We start from the raw sequence: 22,617 nt of genomic DNA on the forward strand, positions 1-22,617 counted from the left end.
AACAGGGCAGTGTCCCAAGACTGCAGTTTGCGGTGCTGTTGAATCTTGCTGTTGAATACGTGGAGGTGTGTATTTGGCCTACCTTCACTATGGAATTTGAAAAAAGAAAAACGGATCCGTAAAATGCACCGCTTCAACATCATGGCAGTCCACTTCAGAAAGACCTTCCAGCTGAATAAGGACCTTTGAAAATCTGTTTCCATGGAGGACGAGTTTATGCCTTTTGCCAGTGGATTCAAATAAAGTTGTGAAAGCTTCCACGGAGTGTATTAATTAACTTTGAACAACAATTAGTTTTGTTTTACTTAAAACACAAAACAAAACAAAACGTCATGCTTACTTTAATACAGACTTATTTTAACCAGACTCTTCTTCCACTTTGTGCTTGTGACACTAATCCTGTCGGTGTATTAACCAACAAGTAAAAGGTCCAAATGCATTTTAAACTACATACCATCATGGTGGTGCGGTAATATGTAGGCTGATTAAAACCTGAGTAGTAAATAAATGGCCGTTACGCACAGTTTAGAAAACCTCAACTCAGCTTTTGATCATCTTAAGTTTCAGGAAATGTATCTACGTGTCTAATAACTGAGGAAATTCTTAAAGGCACAGGCCAAAGTTTAACAGACTTAACGTCTGATTTAGTAAAGATTCAGTGCAAGCAGACTTTATTACAGGCAGCTTCAAAAGCAACACAGCACAAGTCAGAACAGGACATTTGGTCAGATCACAACTACTTACTAATTACTTCGTGAGGGGTTACAATGCAGATAAAAGATTGGACAGATTTAAGAAGACAGCAGAAAAGTCGCTTATGGCTAATGTGGCCATGCTGGGAGACATTATATTACCTTGTTAACAACCGCTGTTTGGATTTGTTGTATAGTTGGTGTACAACAAACAAAGGAACACCTTGTAGTTGTTGAGTAAAAAGCAAACCCTCACCCAAACCGTGATCTGTCATGTGTTTGTGTGCAGCCTGTGATGTATTAGCACGAATGATGAGAGGTAGGTCGTTGTCATCTTAACCAACCGCTAGCAGGAGAAATGAATTCGCGTAGAGCAGAGCCTACGTGAACATGTGAACCTTAAATGAAACATTCGGAGGGAATGGATGCTTTGAAAACACAATACTGGAGTAGTTTACGTCACACCTTTAAGTTGCCGCAGGGTCCATTTGGGGTAGTCGGTGATAACGCTGCTGTTCTCACAAACTCCCCGTGTGTCTGAAATGTGTTTGATACAAACAAATACAAGACGGGACAATAATTAAAGCCACCGATTTCAATACAACAGGAGGCCGTGCTGCCAGTCTCAGCAACAGAAATGAAAATCATGACTCGGCAGGAAGCTTCTGCACTGATCTCTACAATTAAACCATCTTATCGCTTGCGTCCTGTGGCTACAGTAATGATTGAGGCTTCTGTACAACTTTACACTTGGGATGCTCTTTACACCTACAGTGTTATGTAAACCTTTAAATAGTCCTTCAAAGTGCTCAGAACACTTAATAAAATACATGAAAATATTTCGGTGCAAGTATCACGCAGCTAACGCTCCTACAAAGACTCCTTCATCGGGACATTATGTGGAATCTCAGACCTTAATGCTAGCATCCAGAAGGACGAGTTAGATTTATGACACATGGTTTGTGCTCGCATCGGCGCCACCCCAGAAGCGAGTGTGTCGTACAACACCGAGGAGTGCAAGGCCACTGCAGCGCAGGGGACAAGCAGGCAGCAGAAGCTTATGTATGTTTTGCGGTGGTGGAGCCAGACTCATATCACACAAAATCAGACCAGACAACCATCAGGTAACACACACACACACACACTACGCACATTTTGAAACACCGCTGAACGAAGCGGAGAGCGACTCAGTCACAGGTACAGCCGGCGCGCTGACATCCAGCAGCCTTTAAAACCGCAGCAGGCGCTGACACATTAACAGCCATCGATGCACTTGGTTTTCTGCTATGCTTAAAAGAAAGAGGAAGTGGTGACCCAGTTAAAATGCAATGATGCCACGTACAGTACACCTGACTGGCTGACGGTTGGGTCGAGCACAGAGGACTGCCGCCACAGAGTTTGGTCAGGGTGCAACAAAAAAAAAACAAACACGTCCCTTTGCTGTGTCCCTGTCGGTAGTGCTTCCTTCAACACTGTGCTGCTGAGGCAGGCTCCAGGGCCACATCCCCACCCACACACACACACACACACACACACACACACACACACACACAGACTAGGCTGAGCCAATGGTTTCGGGGCGAAGCCGCCCCAACTCTATCAATGCTACCGACTCCGAATTTGTAAAAGTAAGTGTTGTCGTTAATCAGGGGGCAGTTAGGCTCCCAGCGCTGCGGGGGAAAGAGGGGAGTTAGCAGGGAGAGTTCTGGGACAGAGCACAGGTCTGCTCAGCTCAGGGTCTGGATGTTTTCCAGCAGCTCGGGTTTGAGGAGGGTGGGGCTCCGTCCTCCTGCTGCTGCGATATCGGCCTGCACAGCAGCATCCCAGGAAAACGTGAGCAGGGCGGCAGGGACCTGAGAACAATGTAGATAGTAAACATCACTTATTAGTGATCTTGTAGCCAAGATCAATCACGAGAAAAACTGCCACAGTTCAGTATGAGCTAAATGTAGCACTTTTCTACAGCACTGTGACTTACATATAAACTACAGGGTGTAAAGTCATTACAATGCCGGACCATTTACCCTCAGTCAGTTTATATCTTATATCATTCAATAGATATGGAGCAACAGGAATCAGCTGAGTCTGACTGTTAGCTAAAGTAAAGAATGTCATCAGCCTTAACTGGACACTATTAATACGTCATGGAATCTTATTTGTGGTGTTTGACTAGTTGAATGAACTGAATGAATCACTACAGATGTCTTTCCTGCTGTTGACCTGTCTTGTGAGAGGACTCTGGTTTCAACTCACCAAGTTACACTCCGCAAGAGCGACTTCTTCGGTTTCTTGTAGCTTCTGACCTCCGGGAGCGATGAGTTCAAAGGGCTGCCAGCCGTCCACCAGACACTCCCTGACGAACCCAAACAGCGCAGGCAGCCGGTCCCAGGCGTAAAAGGTCCCTGAAGGCGTCACACACATTCTTCACTGAGTCACACCACATCTTTTTATCAGAGATAACGACACGCTGACAGTGTTTCCATACGTATTAAATGATCTTTATTGTCTTGTGAAACGATGACTAACGTTGATTCTGACCTTGCAGCAGGTTTCCATCAGGCAGCCTGACTCTGAGCAGGGTGTAGTTGTATTTTCTTCTCTCCCTCTGCTCCTCCTTCTCCCTCATGGCTTTAGTGCGCAGCATGGCGTTCTTCTCCACCAAATCACTCCTGAGAAACACACAAACCCCTCAACTCTGAGCATTCTCTGATAATCACTACAGGTCAGGGTCATTTTCACGGCTGGAGACACATGGCACGGCCAGGTACATTAACATATATTAGCATTAACATGGAGACTGTGAGCAACTGTGGCCAAGAGTCAGCAGTGGGAATAAGTAGTGAAGATCTGAACCTACATTTCTAGACACACTATGAATTAAAAGAATGAATGCAGTGGCTTCACATTACATACGAGTATTTAACTATTTTACTTTTTAAATAACATGGGCAGGACTTTTTTAATACGACTTTTTTTATCATTTATATTATACTGAAGCTGCGTAAAACAACAAGCTATGACCTTGGCTGAGCACAAGATCAACGTCAATGGAAGATTAAAATGAGGGCTGGTGAATCAGGGGTGAGTAACCTCACTTTCACAAAGGGCGCTCAGTTAGACATTGTTATCCTTATTCATCGTCATAAAATACATTTTGTGCACACAGAGAGTTCATAAGGAAAAGTAGACACAGCTGAAACTCAGAGTCCGTACTTCTGCTGCTGCTCCCTCTTGAGCTCCTCCGCCGTCAGGTTGTAGAACTCGGGCGGCAGCTCAAAGCGCTGCGCGTTAGGAGAGGATCTGAAAGCCTGAGGCTGCCTGTCCAGCTGTGCTCGGACCGGCTCTCCCCTCTGAAGACGATCCCTCCTCTCCTTCAACAGCTCCAGGTCATCTGGACTCTGCTCCGGGAGCACCAGGAACTCCTCTTCCTCCTCTGATCTCCATGAAAGTTGGGCACGAGGGAAAAGATGTAAACACTGAGTTACTCATGATATACATCGATGAAAAAAGTCCATGGCTGGCGCACAGAACTTAGCCTTTGATATTTATCCAGAGCATCACAACTCATTTACCTTGGCCCTCTATGGGAAGCATGACGCTGATGAAGCCCAAAGCCTGTAGGAACTCTCTACTGCCCTCCACAGGACGCACTTTCTCCTGACACACAAAAAAAGACAAATATATGATGTATTCCTTATGTTTCTTCTTAAAGGGATGCCATATATTTTAACATTAATAATTATCCCTGAGCCAAGACACACACCTGGAACACCTTGTTACTGAGTTTAATCTTCCTGTATTTCTCCTCTTTGGGGGCCTTACATATGTTTTCAATGTATCTGTTGACAAAAAAATAAAGAAAGTCAAGTCAGCCAAAGGTGGAAGATGATGAGCTTAACTTATTAATTCATTATTTCTATATCACCAGTAAGTTGGACACTAGTATTCCACTAATAACCAGATTAATATGTCAATTAGTATTAGAATAAAGGGTGTTGAGAACCTTAGATAATTCATTAATTACATTAATTTCCTCTTTAATAATAGGTAAATATTACCACTGATCATTTCCCTGTGGTTACAACAGATTCATTCTTTCCACGCACATTTGCACCCATGTAGGGTTAAAATCCGGTGACGTAACAATTTTCTGGGATGGACAGATATACTGTATAAAGGAAGGGAAATGTGTTTGTCGGCAGCACCATTAAACATGTGCATCAGACTTGGTGAATTCAATGTTGTCAACAAAGCTGTGGAAAACACTTGTGTTATATTTCCAGCAGATCTGATGCTCCCCGATGACAAAAGCCACTCTGCATGCCAAATTAAATCCATTCTGATTAATGTTTTGGAGCAGCCTTACGACATCATTTTATGTAGAGTCCATGTTACGCTGGAACTCACAATTCTTTCAGTCAGGTGGAAGAAGAAAGAGAGTCCACGTAGACGTGTTCAGTGTCTTACTTGCTTATGATGTCCACAGCCACCTTCACCTTCTCTTTGTCTTTGTTAAACGTGTGCACCATCATCACAGAGGCCTCGACAGCATCCTCCTCAAAGCGCTGACGGTCAAAACACGTTTTTATCAACAGCTGCATTAGCATTCATTCGAATCATGTTATCCTGCTGACGAGAACTAGACACATCATTTGAAGAAGACGTACCATGAAAATGGCCTCTTTGATGTGTACTTCCCTCTCACTCTTAGTTAACGTGGCTCCGGTCAGCGGACACGTGAAGTACACACCTGACACGGAGAGACAGGCGAGCTCTTTCACTGGAATTTTGGATCCCTGGACAGAAATCAGCGTTTGACAATTAAGTAATTAATAGATTAAATATTTAGGCCAAATAGAACGGCTAAAAAAACAAAGTTAATACGAAGGCAACTGGACTTGCCGAGTTTCCTTAAAGGCCTTTCACCACTCATCTAAGTTGCTTGATCAGTTCAGGTAGGCCCATGTTATGTTAGTCATCTAAGTGAATGGTAATTGTTATGCGGTGTACCCTCCCTGAGGGTTTTTCCCAGCACACATACATAACTTCCTTTACTCCTCTTTCAAATGTCTTTGAGAGTAATTACGGTACGAGCCGTTGAAAGGAAATAAACAGGAACAAAACTAATTCCTTCAATTGTCAGTGGATCTCGTAGTTGACAGACCCCGGACACGTGAATTTCAGCTCGACGCCACACACAGATGTTTCTAATAATAGATGTTTCTTGGGTAAGTGCTGAAATATAATTAAAAAAAATAATTAAAAAAAACTTTTTATATACAAATGTGCTAAAACGATTCATACCTCTGCTGTTGCTGCCTTCTCTTTTTCAGCCACTGCAGCTGCCTCGGCCTCCAGTTCTCTTTTAACTATAAAGCAAATGCATAAAATGAAGCAATTATACACATCTGTCTGTCTTTCATACATCAAAAGATCATAAAGAACAACAAAATAAAATGCGATTCTTTAATCAAACACTTAGTTTAAGATACTGTGTGATACTGTAGTGCCATTATGCATATGTGGTCTATTCACAATCAGGCAGCTGGTTCGAATACCATCAAAAACAACAATAGCACTTAAATTTAAACCATTACAGTGTAATGGTGGGGCTCTGTGTCTCACCCTGGTTCCTGATGGCGTCCTGGGAGGTGTGCACCTTCGGCCGCTGCTTCTGTTCAATCCTGGCAAGGGCTGCAGCTCCAGCCATCTGGGCTCCTTCGCTGGGAGCATAGCGATTCTTTTTGCTACTGGAGGTGCTCTGCACCACCCTGGGGTTGGCACTATGTTGTTGGAGGAGAAGAATATGAAGTAAGCACACAGATGTCTTTAGATTACAGCCACAATATATATGCTTTAACACCGTTTAGATAAGCTATGCTGATGAGTACAATACATCAGTGACACTAGGGTGGTCATATGTTACGGCTTAGGCTGGACAGTCCAGAATTTAAATGCCCTGTCCGGCGTCCTCAAGCCAAACGCTTATTTGTCTTACTTTTTGGAGTTGCATGTGAACGCTACATCTTGTCCAATGCTGAAAGACTTCCTGTCTAATGAAAGTTTGGCAAAAGAAAATGATTTTCTAAAAGTGGTGTCAATCAATTATTTGATATATTATTGGTTGAAAACATAAACAAACTATATGTGCCGGCTGCATCACAACATCACTTTATCAGAAGTGTACTAACATGCTGAAAAGACGGACCTTATACTAAGCTGAGTGGTCAAAAGAGCACGCATTTGTTATGGAAAGCAGCTGTTGTCTCCTGAGTTGTTGCCTCCTGGAGTCAATGTGGATTTTGCTGATGCTTAAATGAAGGACAGAATACTGAGTAGATGAACATAAACCACCATAATACAGCTGGACGGCTGCAAATAATGTCTGCATACAATACAAAGGTTCAAGAAAGACTGACCTTCGTTCCTTGACTATTAAGATAAATATTCACCAGTTTCATGGTGTTTTTTTCTCTTTTGTTGTTTCAGGGTTTCTGCAGGTTTCAACAAGTGAAATTTAAGACTTTTTAAGACTTTTTTTAAGACCATTATGGGTTAAATTCAAGACCTACACGAAGTATGAAAAATGAATTGAATTACTTTCAAAAAAAACAAAATAAAAACATTATTGTCACCCCTGGGTGGGCAGAAACATAATAGGCCGGGGCCAGAGGAGTTCACAGTGCCAATGAAGTGCTAATAAAGGATTCATTACTACATGTAATTTAAGACCTACAATGCAAAATATGCTCATATTTAAGACTCTTTAAGGAATTAAATTGGAATTATCAAATTTTAGACTTTCTAAGACTGTCCCAGTTTCTGCAGAAACCCTGTGTTTACATAAAACAAGCTCTTTATGCTTGTTAGGAACTGGAATATTTACCTTTATTATTTAGGGTTATGCAACTTAATTTGCACGTTTAAATGTTCTGTTCTGGTGAAACTGCACTTTATTGAATAACAAATACCGTGACCAAATACACTTCTTATTCTGAGAAATGATTTACCCTCTTCTGTTACATCTCAATCAGGATAAATCACAGATCACATTAACTTGCAGTGAACACAGTTTCTCAGAATCACTGTGTCATGACACTATCGTTATTGTGGATGTAGTGGGGTGCACACTACCTTGACTCCTACAGGCCTACGTGTCACATATGTCTAGTTTCTACTGAATAGGCAGGTCTGCTGAACTACAAGTAAATCTACCTCTCCGTATCTATATCATCAGCTAAACAAGCTTGGCAAGAGATTAGCTGTAAGCCATGTTACTCTGAGAGATGTTCGCCTCACACCGTGCTGAGTGTTATATAACTTGATCCATGTTGCTACACGTTTGACACTAAAATGTTAGAGATTCCCATTGTTTTGGTGAGCTTCGAGGCACCCTAAGGGTAATCCGATACTCATTAGTCGCCAGCATGTAGCAGTAAACTAACTAAATTCAGCAGACATTATCAGCTAGCTTTGCTGCTAACTCTAGTTAGCGTGGTAACAGCTGTCAGGATCTCCACCTGCCTTGTTTCTTCCGTTAGCTTCTTCCCAGGTCCTGCGGATTTAAATTTCATGTCTTTTTTAATGTCGTCAAAAAATTTCTTCATTTTGTTAAGGAGGTCAGAAAAAACCTGCACAGACAAGGGGTGCCTAGCTGAGCCTGGCTAGGCGGAGGACCAAAACAAAATAGTTTCAGCTGGGAGAAAACTACTTCCGCTTCACAAGTGGTGGTGTCGCCACCGTGTGGCCGAGTTCAGGACTGAAGGATTAAAAAAAAAAAGAGTCCCGCAAAAACGTTGACCTGCATGCTATAAAGAGGTTTGTGAAGAGTCAATTTCTTGGCAGTGTTTACTCTAAGCAAAGGGACAACTTTAGACTGAAAGGGCTGCTTTTCCTGATCTGTTTGTGGTGGCGGTAGTGAACTCTGTCACATGTTATGCCAAAGTTTTGACAGCTGCAGTATCTCCCTCATATGCTAAACAGACTGTTTCAGGTTCCTTACCAGGTCAAACTTTATAGTCTTATTGGCAGCCCTGCTTGAGGCCAACTGGGTGGAGACAGAAAAAGCGAGAGAAGGGAAGGACGAACGAGATTTGTCGTCTGACTAAAGATAATACATACGATACAGATATAGCTGATTCATGTTACCTGGCAGTTTGATGATGATAATAAACAAAGCTGTTGGTGATACCAGTCGCTCTATTACAGGTGAGTTAGATGATGACTTCAGATGGGATTCAGTGGATAACTGCAGGGCATGAAGACTGGGCAGGTTGATGAGACCAGGACCATGAATGAGTAGTATGAAGCTCCACAGGTCACTCAACTCCAGGCCAGAGGCACCCACTAAAAGATTGAGGAGAGGAGGGAGTGGAGAATTGGTGTGCAGGAGGAGTAATTATATAAGAAATTAAAGGGCAAGAGTTGGCTGCAAGAGATAAGAGAGTAGAGGACAGATGCTCAGTGCATCATCCTCATCCACTGGCCAACTTTGTAGCCTCATTGGTGAATATCAACTCTCTGACCCCAAAAAGATAAAGGGTTTGTCTTTCATCGGCTGAAGATGCAGAAGGTTGTTTCCTTTCTCCTTTTTTTCCCACTGTTAAATCATTCATTGTGATTATTATGTAGTTTCCTTACACAGTGGAAGAATTATCTTCTTTGGGAATATTGAATTAAAACTGCCCAATAATGACGGTGTCTTTCGGGAAAATTGACAACTTGCTGTGGCGCCCAAGGTGCCTGCAGACGCAGCAGCGCCTGAGTCACTTGCCACAGCAGCTGATGCTTGCAAAGAACTCGCTGAAGCTCAGGAAGCACCTTCTGAAGCTCTGGAGATGTTTCCAGAGCCACCAGAAAAACCTGTTGGAGCTAATAAAAAAACAGCTGCAACTTTCTGTAGTTCCTGAAGCACCTGCTGCCGCTGATGCTGGTAAAGTACCTTCCATCATTCCCAGGCTGCTGAGAAGATATCAACATTAGAGTAAGAAAAGGCTGCTGTACTAGCGCAGCAGAGGGTAATCACGGGTTAAGATACTTCTGACATAAACACATTCTTCCTTTGCCCAGCAACTGACTAAAACTAGTCTCCGTGGAGGACAGGAGAGACAACAAGTAGAGGTGTGAAGCGAGGTAAGGGGCCACAGGAGGACATCTACGTAGCTTTTCACCCAAAGAATCAAAGACAAAACAGAACTAAAGAAACAGAAACACACCAAGACCAAACCGAGGGGAATGATGTAGACGTTGCTGCTCGCAGTCTCTTGTGGGGGAACCTGAAAAACAACAGTGGCACCAGAAGAGGAAAAATAAACTGTCACCACAGGCACCTTTTTTCAGTACAACAGGCACAAATCCACAATCCACAATAAAGAGCTCTGGGACTCATAATGTGCAATACATTAAATCATTTACAATTCAAATGTTGCAGATATGTGATTGTGTTCAGGAAAGCTGAGTGTTTATGACAGAACAATTAACAATTATTTAAATATCCTTTTTTCCTGCAGAGGGTAGTAATGCACTCAAGTGTGACAGTGTTGGTGGTGCCAAAAGTCCAAAAAGCAGATTAAACCTCCTATGAATTACAGTTTTAGAAGCTAAACCTTAAGATGATTAAGTCATATCTAGAGGAGCCCTTTGAGGGCCAAAGGTGAGGTTTAAAGAACAAGTGACTTTAAACACTAGATTGCATGGTTTATGTGGGTTTTTTATCCAGCTTTGTAGTAGTTCTTTGTTCCAGGTGAGTAGAAGGAGCAGACGAGGAATCAGAATCAGAATAATGGCATGTATGTTCACACATTGGATATGTCTTCTCTGTTTAATGACCGAAGAAGTGCATGCGTGTCTCTTTCTGAGGACACTTCAGACCTTCAGAGTGAGGACATTTTGGAACAATGAGGTATTTTTGTCAGTTTTCTCTCTTCTTAACCCCACTTGTCTGAGAAGGTTTTCAGTCATCCAAGTCATGGTATATCTAAAAAGGTTAAAGAAATGCAATTGGACTTGTGCAGTTTCTTGGAGATGTTTTGCCACTCATTCAAGTAGCTTCTTGAGTTCTAAAGGTAGATAGCTGTGGTTTAAATAGAAACACTGTTGGATGTTACCCATCAAAACCCCCCTTGACTAGCGCTCGACAGAAGCTGAGTTCTATTATTATTAAGTATTGGAATAAAATTGCTCTGATCAAACCAAAAAGTCAATAACATCAGATTTTTTTGTCACTGTCCCAAACACAGGAAACTCATTGGGCATGTTGCCTTTCCAGCATGCCACCTGGTCAGGTACACCATCATACAGGTGGCGTTCTAAAGCTTGAGAAAGTGTCGTTTTGGGGGAACACATTCATGCATTCGCACGTAAACACGTTAAACCCCTTTATGGCGAAATAATGCATGCTGAATCTGTGGTATTATTCATATTGGACAATCTCCATTTGTACGGGAACTGTTAAGCCACATAATTACCTTCGATATCTGTGCATTTGTTTGTCGACGGATAACTAGAAAGTGTAAAGCGTAAATGATAGGTTAAATCTACGAGGAACACATGAATGCAGCACACACGCCGTCACTCCGTCGCTGCTGCTAATGCCACGTCAAATGTGACGTAGCAGGAGGTGTCGTCCGGGTGGGAGGTGTCGTAAGTAGTCGTATCGTAGAAACTACACGGCGGTACACTTTAATGTTCTTAATCCCAGAAGGAGCTCTTGTGAGAGGTAAGACTTTAATATTTAATTTTTTTATTTTTTAAACTGTTATATATTCACCAAACTAACCGGTTCTTCCAGAGTTAGCCGGGTCGCTGCTAATATCTCCTCTGTTGGACGTTGTCGCCGCCTGACACTCGTTTACTGTTTATAAACACAATGACTGATTAATGATGTAGCTTACATGGTACATTCACTTATTAGAAATAGAAGACTATTAACAGCAGCATATTTTAGTACAGAGTGCTGCTAACACTGCCTTTCTGGCTGCTCTCTGAACTGAGGCATCCCTGCTGTGTTTCGGTGAAGTCTTGTCTTCATGTCCCTGAAGAAGACTTTAACACAGCCTCCTTTAAAGATCAAGCCTGAAAGTTTCCTAAATATTTATATCATGATCATTTTTGACAGCATGCGATGACATCATCCCATTCAAATGTTAAGAGGTCTGCCCTCCAGTAATGTGATGGTTTCCTGGTTCAGCATGCTGCTCACAGGGAACAATTAAACTATGCAGTTCACTCTTTAAGATAATGAAAGAAATGACACGCTAGGTGTTACGTTATGTTGTCATGCTAGTTTTACCAGTGGTGGACAGATTGGAAAAATACTGTCTGTCTTCATGAGTCTAGTTTTCCAGAACCACACTCACCTGATTTATCCCCTTTAAATGTAGTTCCCAAATACGATCAAGTTTATTTTAAATAGTGGGAGCCCAAACCTCACTCAAGGCATGCTCAGTTGTAACCTATGTATGCTCCAACTTACTAACAACATCTGGTACAGTCTGTCAGAACCGATCCAAAGCACAACCATGGACCCCACCACCAGCGATCTCGCCCAGAGGTTGGCTGAAGCCGGCCAATCTCACCTCCTGCAGTTCTGGAGTGAGCTGAGCCCTGAGCAGCAGGCCGACTTGACCCGCGACCTGCAAGGGATGAACTTTCTGGAGATCAACGGTTTCTTCAAGAGTGCCATGGAGACGTCCAGCAGCAGCAAACACGGGAAGATGGACACCCGCATGGAGCCGGTGCCCAGGGAGGTCCTGGGGAGTGTGACAAGAGACAGGGAGAGTCTCAAAGAGTGGGAGCTGGCAGGTGAGCGCCATTGGAAGAAACACAAAGTATATTTATTTACTGCCTGTGTAACATCACTGAAGGTTAAGAATGCAAATTGATGGCCCAAAATTAAGAGAGGGACTGACTTTACCGGCACCACACTAGGTTAGCTTAAAGAGGTAATTTTGTTCTTTTTGATTTCCCCTTCCTTTCTAGTGTTCCTTTATAGCTTTTATGTGCATGTAAAATATCAGCAAAGTTACAAATTCCACTTTTCTCACAGAAATCCTGAAACACACTGTTTGTAGTCCACCTGTAACACATACTGTATGTGATAAAAAAACAACAAGTCGACCAGATGATCTATGAGAGCAGGTTGGGGGCATTAAAGACTCATTAAAATTAAGCCTTTCAGACAGAATGTGAGTTTCTGCCCTAATTAATTGAAAACTGAAATTGAAAATTGAAAACTAAAATGTGCGAACCTATTCTCTTAGATGTCCATAGTACAATTATGAACCTCTAAATGAGAACAACGTGACCTGCTGAGAAGGAGAGAGCGGTTCCTTAGCCTAAGAACTGACTTCTGCAGCCAGGCCAAAAGCCATCTTTTAACCCAATCTTCGGTGATGGTTTATGGCATGGCTGATTAGAGTCAGATATTCTCTATCTCTCTTCTGTGTGGTTGTACAAACTCACAAACTGTTCCCAGTCTCATTCCCCTGTGCGAATTGGAAGTACGGACAAGTCTGCTTGTATTGTTCATCATGCTTTGCGCAATCCCGCATTTTGTGGGAGTCGAAACCAATGAGTCGTTTTCGTTTTCCTGGGGGAGGATGACAGTGGAGGTGGGTGGTGAAACACATCTGGTGCTGATTTGGGGCTGACGTAAATGGAGTTGCCTCTTGACCCTCATTCATGAGGTCATCGTGCGCAGGGCGTACTGAGTATGAGGTTTGGTAGAGTAGTCAAAGTCTGGTAGGCCCGCCCAGGGTATAAAACTTGTTTTTGGGCCCCATAATAGAAAGAGTGTCGCATATTGTGTGAGGCAGTAGCAGTTTATGTAAGATAAACTGGAGTTATTATAAACTATTGAACCAGTCAGCCACAGTAAAGTCAATCAGAGGCTTGAGTATTAGGTCTTAGTTCAGGGTTTGTTTAGTACGTCAGGTCCAAGTCTTGTTGGACTTATCCTGGTTGACAGTTCAATAAAATGTTTTGATCCATTTTAAAATCATTGTTTTGGCTATGTTTAATATTATTATGAAAGATGTTGTAACTATACGAATGCAATAAAACATTAATATGTCCATCATTCAAGATTTTATATTGAGACTGTGTACCATCCTGTCAGTGTCTAGCGCTGGACCTCTGTCGCTATCTTAAATATGCTACAGTACACATGTTTTGTGACAATTCCAACTGTTCCTCTCTGTTGCCTTTCAGGTCTTCACAGCATTTCTCAGAACAAAGTAGCAGCTTTACTGCTGGCAGGAGGCCAGGGAACCAGACTAGGGGTCTCTTACCCCAAAGGCATGTACGACGTGGGGCTGCCATCCCACAAAACCCTCTTTCAGATCCAAGCTGAACGTATCTTGAAGCTGCAACAGATGGCTGACCAGAAACACAAAACCAAGTGCTGCATTCCCTGGTAAGGCACTGGGTTTTATATGGGGCATTTTTAGCAGCACGCTTGCTGTATTCCTGTCATTCCTGTCAGCCAGCTGATTCTTTTATTTGAACATCAACAGATTCCAGGTACCAAACGCAGTAGATCTTATCCCTAATGAGGGCTGTTCACACTGGTTATGCTCGGTCGATGATTAACTGGGTCAAGTCACTGTGAGCATCAAAGGAAACCCAATCAAGGAAGTTGTTTTACTGGAAAAAAGATTAGTTCCCTGAGGTGTGGCTTTAAGGCCAGTTTTCAGTTTAAAGAGAAAAGGGGAGATAACAAGATGGCGGTGGAGTGTTTAAAGTCTTTCCAACATTGTAGATGGGGCTTGAGGTTATTGAGGGTTGTATCAGAAGTGCAGTAATAACATAATCTTCATCAGGTCTATTAATACCCCCCCTTTCTTTAAAATACTGGGAAGATACATGAATCAGTGCCTTCTGTGTTGCCTTCAGGTACATCATGACCAGCGGCAGGACAATGGAATCCACCATGGACTTCTTCTCACAACATAACTACTTTGGCTTGGACAAGAACAACGTCATCTTCTTCCAGCAGGGCATGCTTCCAGCCATGGACTACAATGGCAAGATCATCCTGGAGAGCAAAGGGAAGCTCTCCATGGCCCCCGGTAGGCCCACACTGGATTTGTGTCTTCTGTCTTAATTCACAGTGTAGTTCAAAGTGTGAGAGCGACTTATTTTCGGCAAGCAGAGTTTGTGTGTCTCAAGAACATCTTGTGTGTTTGTGTCCCAGATGGAAACGGGGGGCTCTACAGAGCTCTCGGGAACCAGGGCATCATAGACGACATGGAGCGGAGGGGGATTGAGCTCATCCATGTTTACTGCGTTGATAACATCCTGGTCAAAGTGGCGGACCCCGCCTTTGTTGGGTTCTGTGTGCAGAAGGGAGCTGACTGCGGAGCTAAGGTTGGTCATACCTTCAGCTTTTTCCTCCTTATTTCTTTTATCTCTGATCTCTGCACCACTTTGTAAGGATTTGTTTTAGACAGGTGTGAAGGACATATTCACATTTTGTGGCTTCACGTTGGGGCATTTTTAGAAACATCAGAAGCAGGTATGACCATAGTTCCTGAATTACGATTCTTACGTGGCAAGTGTGTATTTTTAAGTATCATTTCCTGGAACAGATTCTCCATCGAAAGCAAAATACCACAGGACAAGGCAGCAGCACACTTGCTATATTCCTGTCATTCCTGTGAAGTTGTTTGATTTGGCGTTAGCGCCCTATTGTGGAAAAAGACAAAAGCTACCAGGAAGTGTCAGCAGCATTACCACAATACATTCAAGTATGATAGCTTTCAAAATCAACTTCATAAGAAAACAACACCTATATCAACAGTTGAGTCATACAGTATGTGATCCAGCCTGATCAGTCAGTCGAGTTGTTCCAGGTCTCAAAGTGTGACGGATGTTGATTCACATGTGGCTGGTATTGCTTAAGGGGTGTGGTCTACATCAGTTTCTACGCAGCTGCGCCTTCCACAGCTCACCACTGGGCGGAGGTGCAAGCCATTTAGATTTTTCCTTGAGCAATAAATTCATCACAGCTCTCTAGGAAAATTGAGGTCTGAACCAGAATCGTCTGCGACTTTTCATCATGGTCCCAGAAAACTCAAGCTGCCACTTTTTCCTTTAATTTTCTGTGGGTAAAAACGCTCAAAGCTTTTTTTTTTTTTTTCCACTACCACATTAACAGTTGCTATGCGTGACTGTATGCGTCCTTTTCTTTTAAGAGTAAGCTCATTTTTATTTCACTAGTTATATGTATGCATACTTCTAACAGATCAGTAGTTGGGCTGTTTCTCATAGAGCAGGCCCTTTAGTTTGAGCTGAAGAACATTTACAGTCAAAGATAGTCTAGTTCTTTTGTCCTTTGGTCCTTTGCTGTGTAACAATGCAAATGAACAAATCCAGAGTTGCATCTGTGGTTCCTACAGAGAAGAAGAAATGAACAAAGGATAGATATAAATAATGACTCTGACTTTCACTTTATTTAAATAAATAAATAAAAGCCTGTTAAATACACCAATTTCTCTGTAGGAAATATGTGGCATTTTTTTTATTGACAATACATGTTGGTACTTGATCAAAATGTAATATTAGCTCCTGGTGTTTGACTTTAAAGTTTCCACAAACGGCTGATCCCTGATGGCGTGAACAGAGACATTTACATTTCATGATCTCTCACTGAAGCTCTTGACTGTCAGCGAAAAAAAAAAAAAAAAAAAGCAGCTTGGAGATGAACCCTAACAGTCTACATCCTTCCCACATTCAATAACAATGAGCTCTTTAATGAGTGTGGAGCGGGTACTCGCAAATTTTGAGGGGAAAAAAAATAGGGAAAAATACAGTCAGTGTTCCACTAGGTTAAGCTGGAAGTTACTTGTCGTTGGTGATACATGTAGCCGGCCAACAACTTTTCTGACTATTAACTAAATGATAGTTGGAGGTGCTTATGCAGTAGATTTCATGCGCAGCCAATAGCATAATAATAAACGGTTGCTTCCTTTCTTAGCTAACACAAACGAGAAATATTTCACTGAGGAACATCCAGACCCTGCTGCTGTTTGACATTATGAGATGTGCTGTGGAGCAGAGCTGGAAGGATCAGAGCAGAGTCCCACCCTCCCATCGTAAATTACTGAGCAGCGCTAACAGTTCATGTGGCTTCACCAGCCCCCATCCCGTTCACCAACCCCCTCATCAGGACTCCACTCTGTCATTAGCAACAGATGGACGGAGGGGGGGAGGTTTTTTTTTTTTTTTTCAGTGCAGCCTTTAACTTGATGGCTGCATAAAGTAGAATACACTCATTGTTTCATGGCAGTTTTAATGTCACTTAAACACTGTTTCAAACATCTTTAATGATCAACACGTCTTTGAAGTGCGTTACACAATAAGTAAGTGGGCAGAGTATATGGATTCAACATGCATCATAGTTTATCTTGTAGCGATTCTTAAAATTATTTTCCAGGTGGTGGAGAAAACGAATCCGACAGAGGCTGTGGGTGTGGTCTGCAAGGTGGACGGTCTTTATCAGGTGGTGGAGTACAGCGAGATCACCTTGGCGACTGCCGAGAAGCGCAGCGCTGATGGTCGGCTGATGTTCAACGCAGGGAACGTAGCCAATCACTTCTTCAGCTTCTCCTTCCTCAAAGACATAGTGCAGTAAGACAATAAACATCTTTCCATATTCGGCAGGTTGGGGCCTTCTCTGCCTCAACAGTGGTTGTGTTCACTGTTCATAACGCAGGATGTTTTTTTTTTTTTTGTCTCTGTGTATGTATCAGGAAATATGAGCCACAGCTGCAGCACCACGTGGCCCAGAAGAAGATCCCATATGTGGATGCTCAGGGTCAGCTAATCAAACCAGACAAACCAAATGGGATTAAAATGGAAAAGTTTGTGTTTGACATCTTCCAGTTCGCCAAGTGAGTTGCTGTAAAAAAAAAAAAAAACCCTTAGAGGGTAGAGAAAGTGTATGTGTGCCAGAATGAGTAAACCTTAGCTCAAATTAAAAGCCTTCACAGGATTAAGAATACAATAAATAATTTGCTCTGCTTTTGAGAGATAGCCGGAGTGCATATGGTCTTCTGGCAGGCCTCTGTCCTCGAGGTTTGACTGGTCCTTGATCTGTCCTTCCATGCAAAAACCAGCCCCTTTTTCCAGTCCCAGTCCCTACCCTCCAGCCACAGCCGTGCCATTTCTCCAAAGTCTGGTCCAGCAGACACCGAATGCCAAATTCTCCGCAGGAGGATGGAGGGTTTATGAGCTGTTCACCCATTCCACCTCCTCCTAAGTTTCATGACATCAGCCCTGAGTCACGCCACTACTAATAGAACTTTACATTTAATGAAAGGATTCCTGTAATGATTGACTGATGGAAAAACACTGCAGACCAACTTCTTTCAAGGTTTACACACTGTATTTCAAAGTAATAAGGATGAAAAATAGCTTTCGGTGTCGCCGAGGTGATGGATTGGAGTTCGCCTACACTGGCAGACTTAGCAGAATCCAGATCCAGACAGTTTTTGTTCTTTCCCAGCACTGATTGGTCTAGACCTTCACAGCCTGTTGTGCTGCCATGTGACTTGTAAATGTGTAGTCAAAAGGCATTTTTAATGAATGGCATCACAGCATCACTGATCTGGAACTTTTAATGCAAACACAACATACTCAGTAATAGTATGTTTATAGATGTCATTCACATTTCCTCAAGGATCATTCAGTCTATGAGGCATCAACTAAGAGTTTTTCTAAGAATGTACAAACTTACAGTTTTTTGGTTAATTTATATGTTCAGTATATGAACTTCCTACAAGCTCGTCCGTTCCTAAGCTACCAAGTTTACAGTCATGTAAACAAGAGAAATGGAAAAATCCTCAAAGTTTCTGAAACTAAAAGAGAAGAATGAGTCAGTGGGAGAGATTACTGTAACTGCCGTCAAAGTTCAAAGGACCTTCATTGTCATTATGTTCTTTTGTAGTTATCTTTTCCGTGGGGGCAGAGCTTACAAGCCCGACGGCCGCTGGCTGTAGTCTTTGCGGTGTGTTCATGTTCTATGTTTTGAGCCAGACACATGCAACATGCGATGCCGTGTATTCCAACAGGACGTTCGTAGTGTACGAGGTGCTGCGTGAAGACGAGTTCTCCCCGCTGAAGAATGCAGACAGACAGGACGGAAAGGACACGCCCACCACGGCCAGACATGCCCTCATGTCCCTCCACCACCGCTGGGTGCTCAACGCTGGGGGCCACTTCATCGACGAGAACGGCAGACGTGTGCCGGCCATACCCAGGTGACCACAGCATGTCGTGTCACTTGACACACACACACACACACACACACACACTCATCATGTTTGACACCGTCACAGAATCGTGTTTCTCACGCTAGTGTCCACCTTCACTGTCCACACTGTGTACACTGTGTTTTAAACGTATTCGTTTAGCCTCACACTCTCACTTCCCCTTCTCTCATGTCATGCTTGGTCTTGCTCCTGTGTGTCCCGTGCAATGTTTCCAGAGATGGAGCACCAGACAGTGTCACAGATGATGGCAACAGAAAGTAATTATCCCCTTGCAGTACTGAGTGCATGGTGATGGGGTTCTGGCTTTCCTCCTCTCGTTCAGTTAACATCGTGTAACACCTCTTCTGATCCCTGACATCCCTTTCCTTCGTTTCCACTGCCGGTCGACAGACACTTCTCTGTCTCGTGACAGTTGTGATGAAGGAAATGACAGCAGGGATCTGTTTAGTCAACTCAAAGCAGCAGCCTGGTCAGATGACGTACTCTCACATTGAGCTGGTGCTAGATTGTTTCCCCTACGACGGTTTCTACTAATATATGGAATGTGTTGCATGCTGGGTAAAGGGAGCCAGTCACACTTTCTGGCAAACTTGTGGCTTTGCAATAGATGGCAAACCTTTTGGTTTTTTCGTGCAAAATAGAGACAAGGTCAACCGTTCTCCTCTCTTGCTACGTTGGCTTTAAATTTAAATCCAGCTGCTTGTTTTTAAGAAAGGAATAAATGAGCATGTGCTTCTCTAACATTCATGACACCCATGGATGTTATTAAGGCTCTTTAAGGGTGTGCTTTGTTCTCAATCATTCAGCTTCTCGGCAAATCACCTGATGTGTGAATAGCTATCGTTGTCTATAATGATTATCTAGAAATAAACATGTTGAGTGAAGGCAGCGCCGTGCGAAGTTCCTCCAGTTTGTCAAAGACACTGGGTGGAGATGTGAACACATCACCTGCCACTCATCTGTTTTTTCTAGAGGAAGTGTGTTGCGGGTCGGAGGACTAATAACTGGTCGCATTTGGGAATGATGAAGCTCTGATTCTCTGGCTTTGATCTCTAATCACAAGCTGCAGTAGACGAACAGCTGTCAAGGATTCACAACTGCTTCTCTCAGCTACAGTCCCTCTAACTCTTTCATTAGACAGACACTCATTCTCTTTTTTTCCCCCTGTGATCCTCCCTGAATCCTTTCAAACGCAGCCTGAAGGACGGGACAGACCTGCCAATCAAATGTGAGATCTCTCCGCTAGTGTCTTACGGGGGAGAGGTAAGGAGAAAGGAGGACTCTCCGGATGTTGTTCTACCCCTGAGCTCCGTGTGATTAATCTCACCGCTAATAATGTCCCGTGTTTCTTAAGGGTCTTGAGGAGTTGGTGAAGGGACGAGAGTTTCATCCAACCCTGATGATCGATGAGGAAGGTGTCCACGAGCTGGTGAAGAATGGAGTTTAATCAGTGAAAGAGGGAGAGAGAAAAGGGACAACCCAAAGACCGACGCCCCTTTATCTCTCTAAGTTTGCGGGGGGGAAACTGTGATGTCATCTCTGTGCAATAACAAACGTGGCATGCATGTGTTCACGAAAGCAGCTCTACCATCCAAAATGAATGAATGAATTAAGGAGCAAGATGAAGTGTATCCTTTACTGTTTTAGCACCGAGGTTTGTTTGCGTTGTATGTTGATGTCATACATGTTTGTTTCAAAGAGCACTTGAACACAGCTCGAGATGAAGTACACAGTCCCTGTCATAGTGACTGGATGAAGGAGTCTGCAGGTGCATCTATTTATTTTTCTTGTGAGTCTTATTTTTATATATACTAAAAGAAACTATAGGTGGAAATTCCCACCTACTCATTTTACCTTGTGATTTTTATACGACAGTCGACTGAGATGAAATGATTAGAGAGATTTTTCTTACTATTGTGTTATCACGGTACATGGTCTGGGCTGCGGGGGGTATTTATAATATCTGCTTCTTTTCTGCTTGTAATCATTGAAGATGAGATATTATTCAGTTTTCAGAGATCATTTGGTTTCTATCACCTTTATTAAAGAAATGTTCCCACCTGGAAAACCCACTGGATGTGTGTGTGATTACCCAAAGAGCGTCATCCTGTCTTTGACTAATCGGCTTACAATGTGCAGAAGTGTAAAGTTCACTGGTCTGTGTGTGCGGCACCGCATTATAACTCCTGGTCTCGTGAATCAGAGTTTCCAGCACATGGTTTATGTTCACTATGAGCCAGAGCATGCAACGCTGCTGCAGCTATTCAGGAAATATTCTCTGTGGCTTCTCTCTGAGTCACTCTTTTTCTCCACCTCGACAACTGTGATGTGAAAGACTACAGTACTGGAACTGGAGCGCAACAACACTGACATCATACTAATCTCTGTATGGATTTTTATACATATCTAGTATACTTGAATGACTGCGTATTTAACTTCTGAAAAAAGGTCTAGTCACGGTGCTACACGCTAATGCTAGCATGGCAACGTGTTCACTTTGCTTCAGTAAGCTGACGTCTGTTGATTAGAATTAAACAACTCAAACTGACGTCATTAGATTTGTAGGTAATTGTTCTTTAACCAGGCTAATTAACAAATTAAAATTTCAAATTGGTTTATGGTGATTGCTAATGATGCGTCTTCAAGCAATTTCTCTGAAAACTTTTAAACTTTTCCTCTTGGGACTATGGCTATCCTAGGCGTACCACTGTGACAAAATTGTGCAAAAGCACACAAAATAAACTCTCTACATACAGGTTGACAATAAAGTCTTTAAACTCCAGCTACTGGAGTGTTTTGTTTTTTTTTTTTTGTCGCTGTGGCTGGACTGCTTCCATCAGGAAACATTGCAGAGGGAGCAATGCCCCTCAAAAAAGACACATTGTCTTAAGAATAAGCTTGCAAATATTTAGTTTCTCCCATCTGGTCGAAAAGTTCAGGGTAGTGATGCTCGATACTGAGTGAAATTCAGGCTGGTATCAGCGAAACCAATCCAATACCGATCCGATACGATACTTTGTGCAAATACCCAAATGTTGTCTGGTCACCTAAAAAAGTTGTGTATTTCATATCATGGCTTCATAAAGAAGACAAGACATCAGAGTGATTTATTTATCTATCTATTTGAACCTCTGAGGTATATTGAGGTAGTGGCCTCATGTAGTAGGTAGCCCAGCTAATACAACAACAGACAAACCAAACGGGACACAATCATACAAAATATGGAAAAAACACTAAAATAATTAGATCATTGATATAAATTCTTATTTAGCTATCAAGAACTGCTATAAAATGAAACCTTGCATCTTAATTCTGACTCTGTCCTGTCCTCTTCTGTCCTCCTCATCGTAAATGCCTCATATTCTGCGTTGTGGTTTAACCTGAGGTGATTCACACACAGGTTTGTTTTGTTGCCATAACTAGTTTAGTTACTTGCAACTGTGCTCCTACAGTACGTTACCTCGGATGACTGAAGCATCGATATTTTGGATATTTTTTTTACCTCGTATCAGAAGCATCGATGTTTCAGCATCGATCTGCACATCAGTAGTTCAGGGCACATCAGCTGTAAAACACAGTGTATAGTACACCGGCCTCTCCCTGACACTTGACTCACCCTTTTCAAAGAGCTGGTCTAACTGTTACAGCTGTGA

The 22,617-nt window shown here is 42.7% G+C and overlaps 2 protein-coding genes across 3 annotated transcripts; one reads left to right on the plus strand and one right to left on the minus strand.

The window, feature by feature from the left end:
• Positions 1-654: 654 nt before the first annotated feature.
• On the minus strand, positions 655-8,394 carry ubxn6 (UBX domain protein 6). Its single transcript, XM_047586794.1, has 11 exons — positions 8,217-8,394; positions 6,318-6,475; positions 5,997-6,061; positions 5,360-5,488; positions 5,160-5,257; positions 4,456-4,531; positions 4,265-4,349; positions 3,906-4,125; positions 3,231-3,361; positions 2,946-3,094; positions 655-2,545 (listed from the first exon to the last, which is right to left on the minus strand). Exons 1-11 carry the CDS (start codon positions 8,297-8,299, stop codon positions 2,420-2,422), a joined length of 1,320 nt encoding a protein of 439 aa, XP_047442750.1. The 5' UTR covers positions 8,300-8,394; the 3' UTR covers positions 655-2,419.
• Positions 8,395-11,270: 2,876 nt separating this feature from the next.
• Positions 11,271-21,032, plus strand: uap1 (UDP-N-acetylglucosamine pyrophosphorylase 1). 2 transcript variants are annotated; one of them, XM_047588054.1, is made up of 11 exons: positions 11,271-11,409; positions 12,184-12,494; positions 13,902-14,106; positions 14,586-14,761; positions 14,887-15,059; positions 17,128-17,321; positions 17,444-17,584; positions 18,764-18,952; positions 19,180-19,221; positions 20,161-20,227; positions 20,319-21,032. In XM_047588054.1, the coding sequence occupies exons 2-11, from the start codon at positions 12,212-12,214 to the stop codon at positions 20,409-20,411; spliced, it is 1,563 nt and encodes a 520-aa protein (XP_047444010.1). In that variant the 5' UTR covers positions 11,271-11,409; positions 12,184-12,211; the 3' UTR covers positions 20,412-21,032. The 2 variants fall into 2 exon arrangements, with proteins under 2 accessions (XP_047444010.1, XP_047444011.1); XM_047588055.1 differs by lacking the exon at positions 19,180-19,221.
• Positions 21,033-22,617: the final 1,585 nt, after the last annotated feature.

This window comes from Mugil cephalus, chromosome 6 (genome assembly GCF_022458985.1).
Source record: "Mugil cephalus isolate CIBA_MC_2020 chromosome 6, CIBA_Mcephalus_1.1, whole genome shotgun sequence".
Classification (NCBI taxonomy): Eukaryota; Metazoa; Chordata; class Actinopteri; order Mugiliformes; family Mugilidae; genus Mugil; species Mugil cephalus.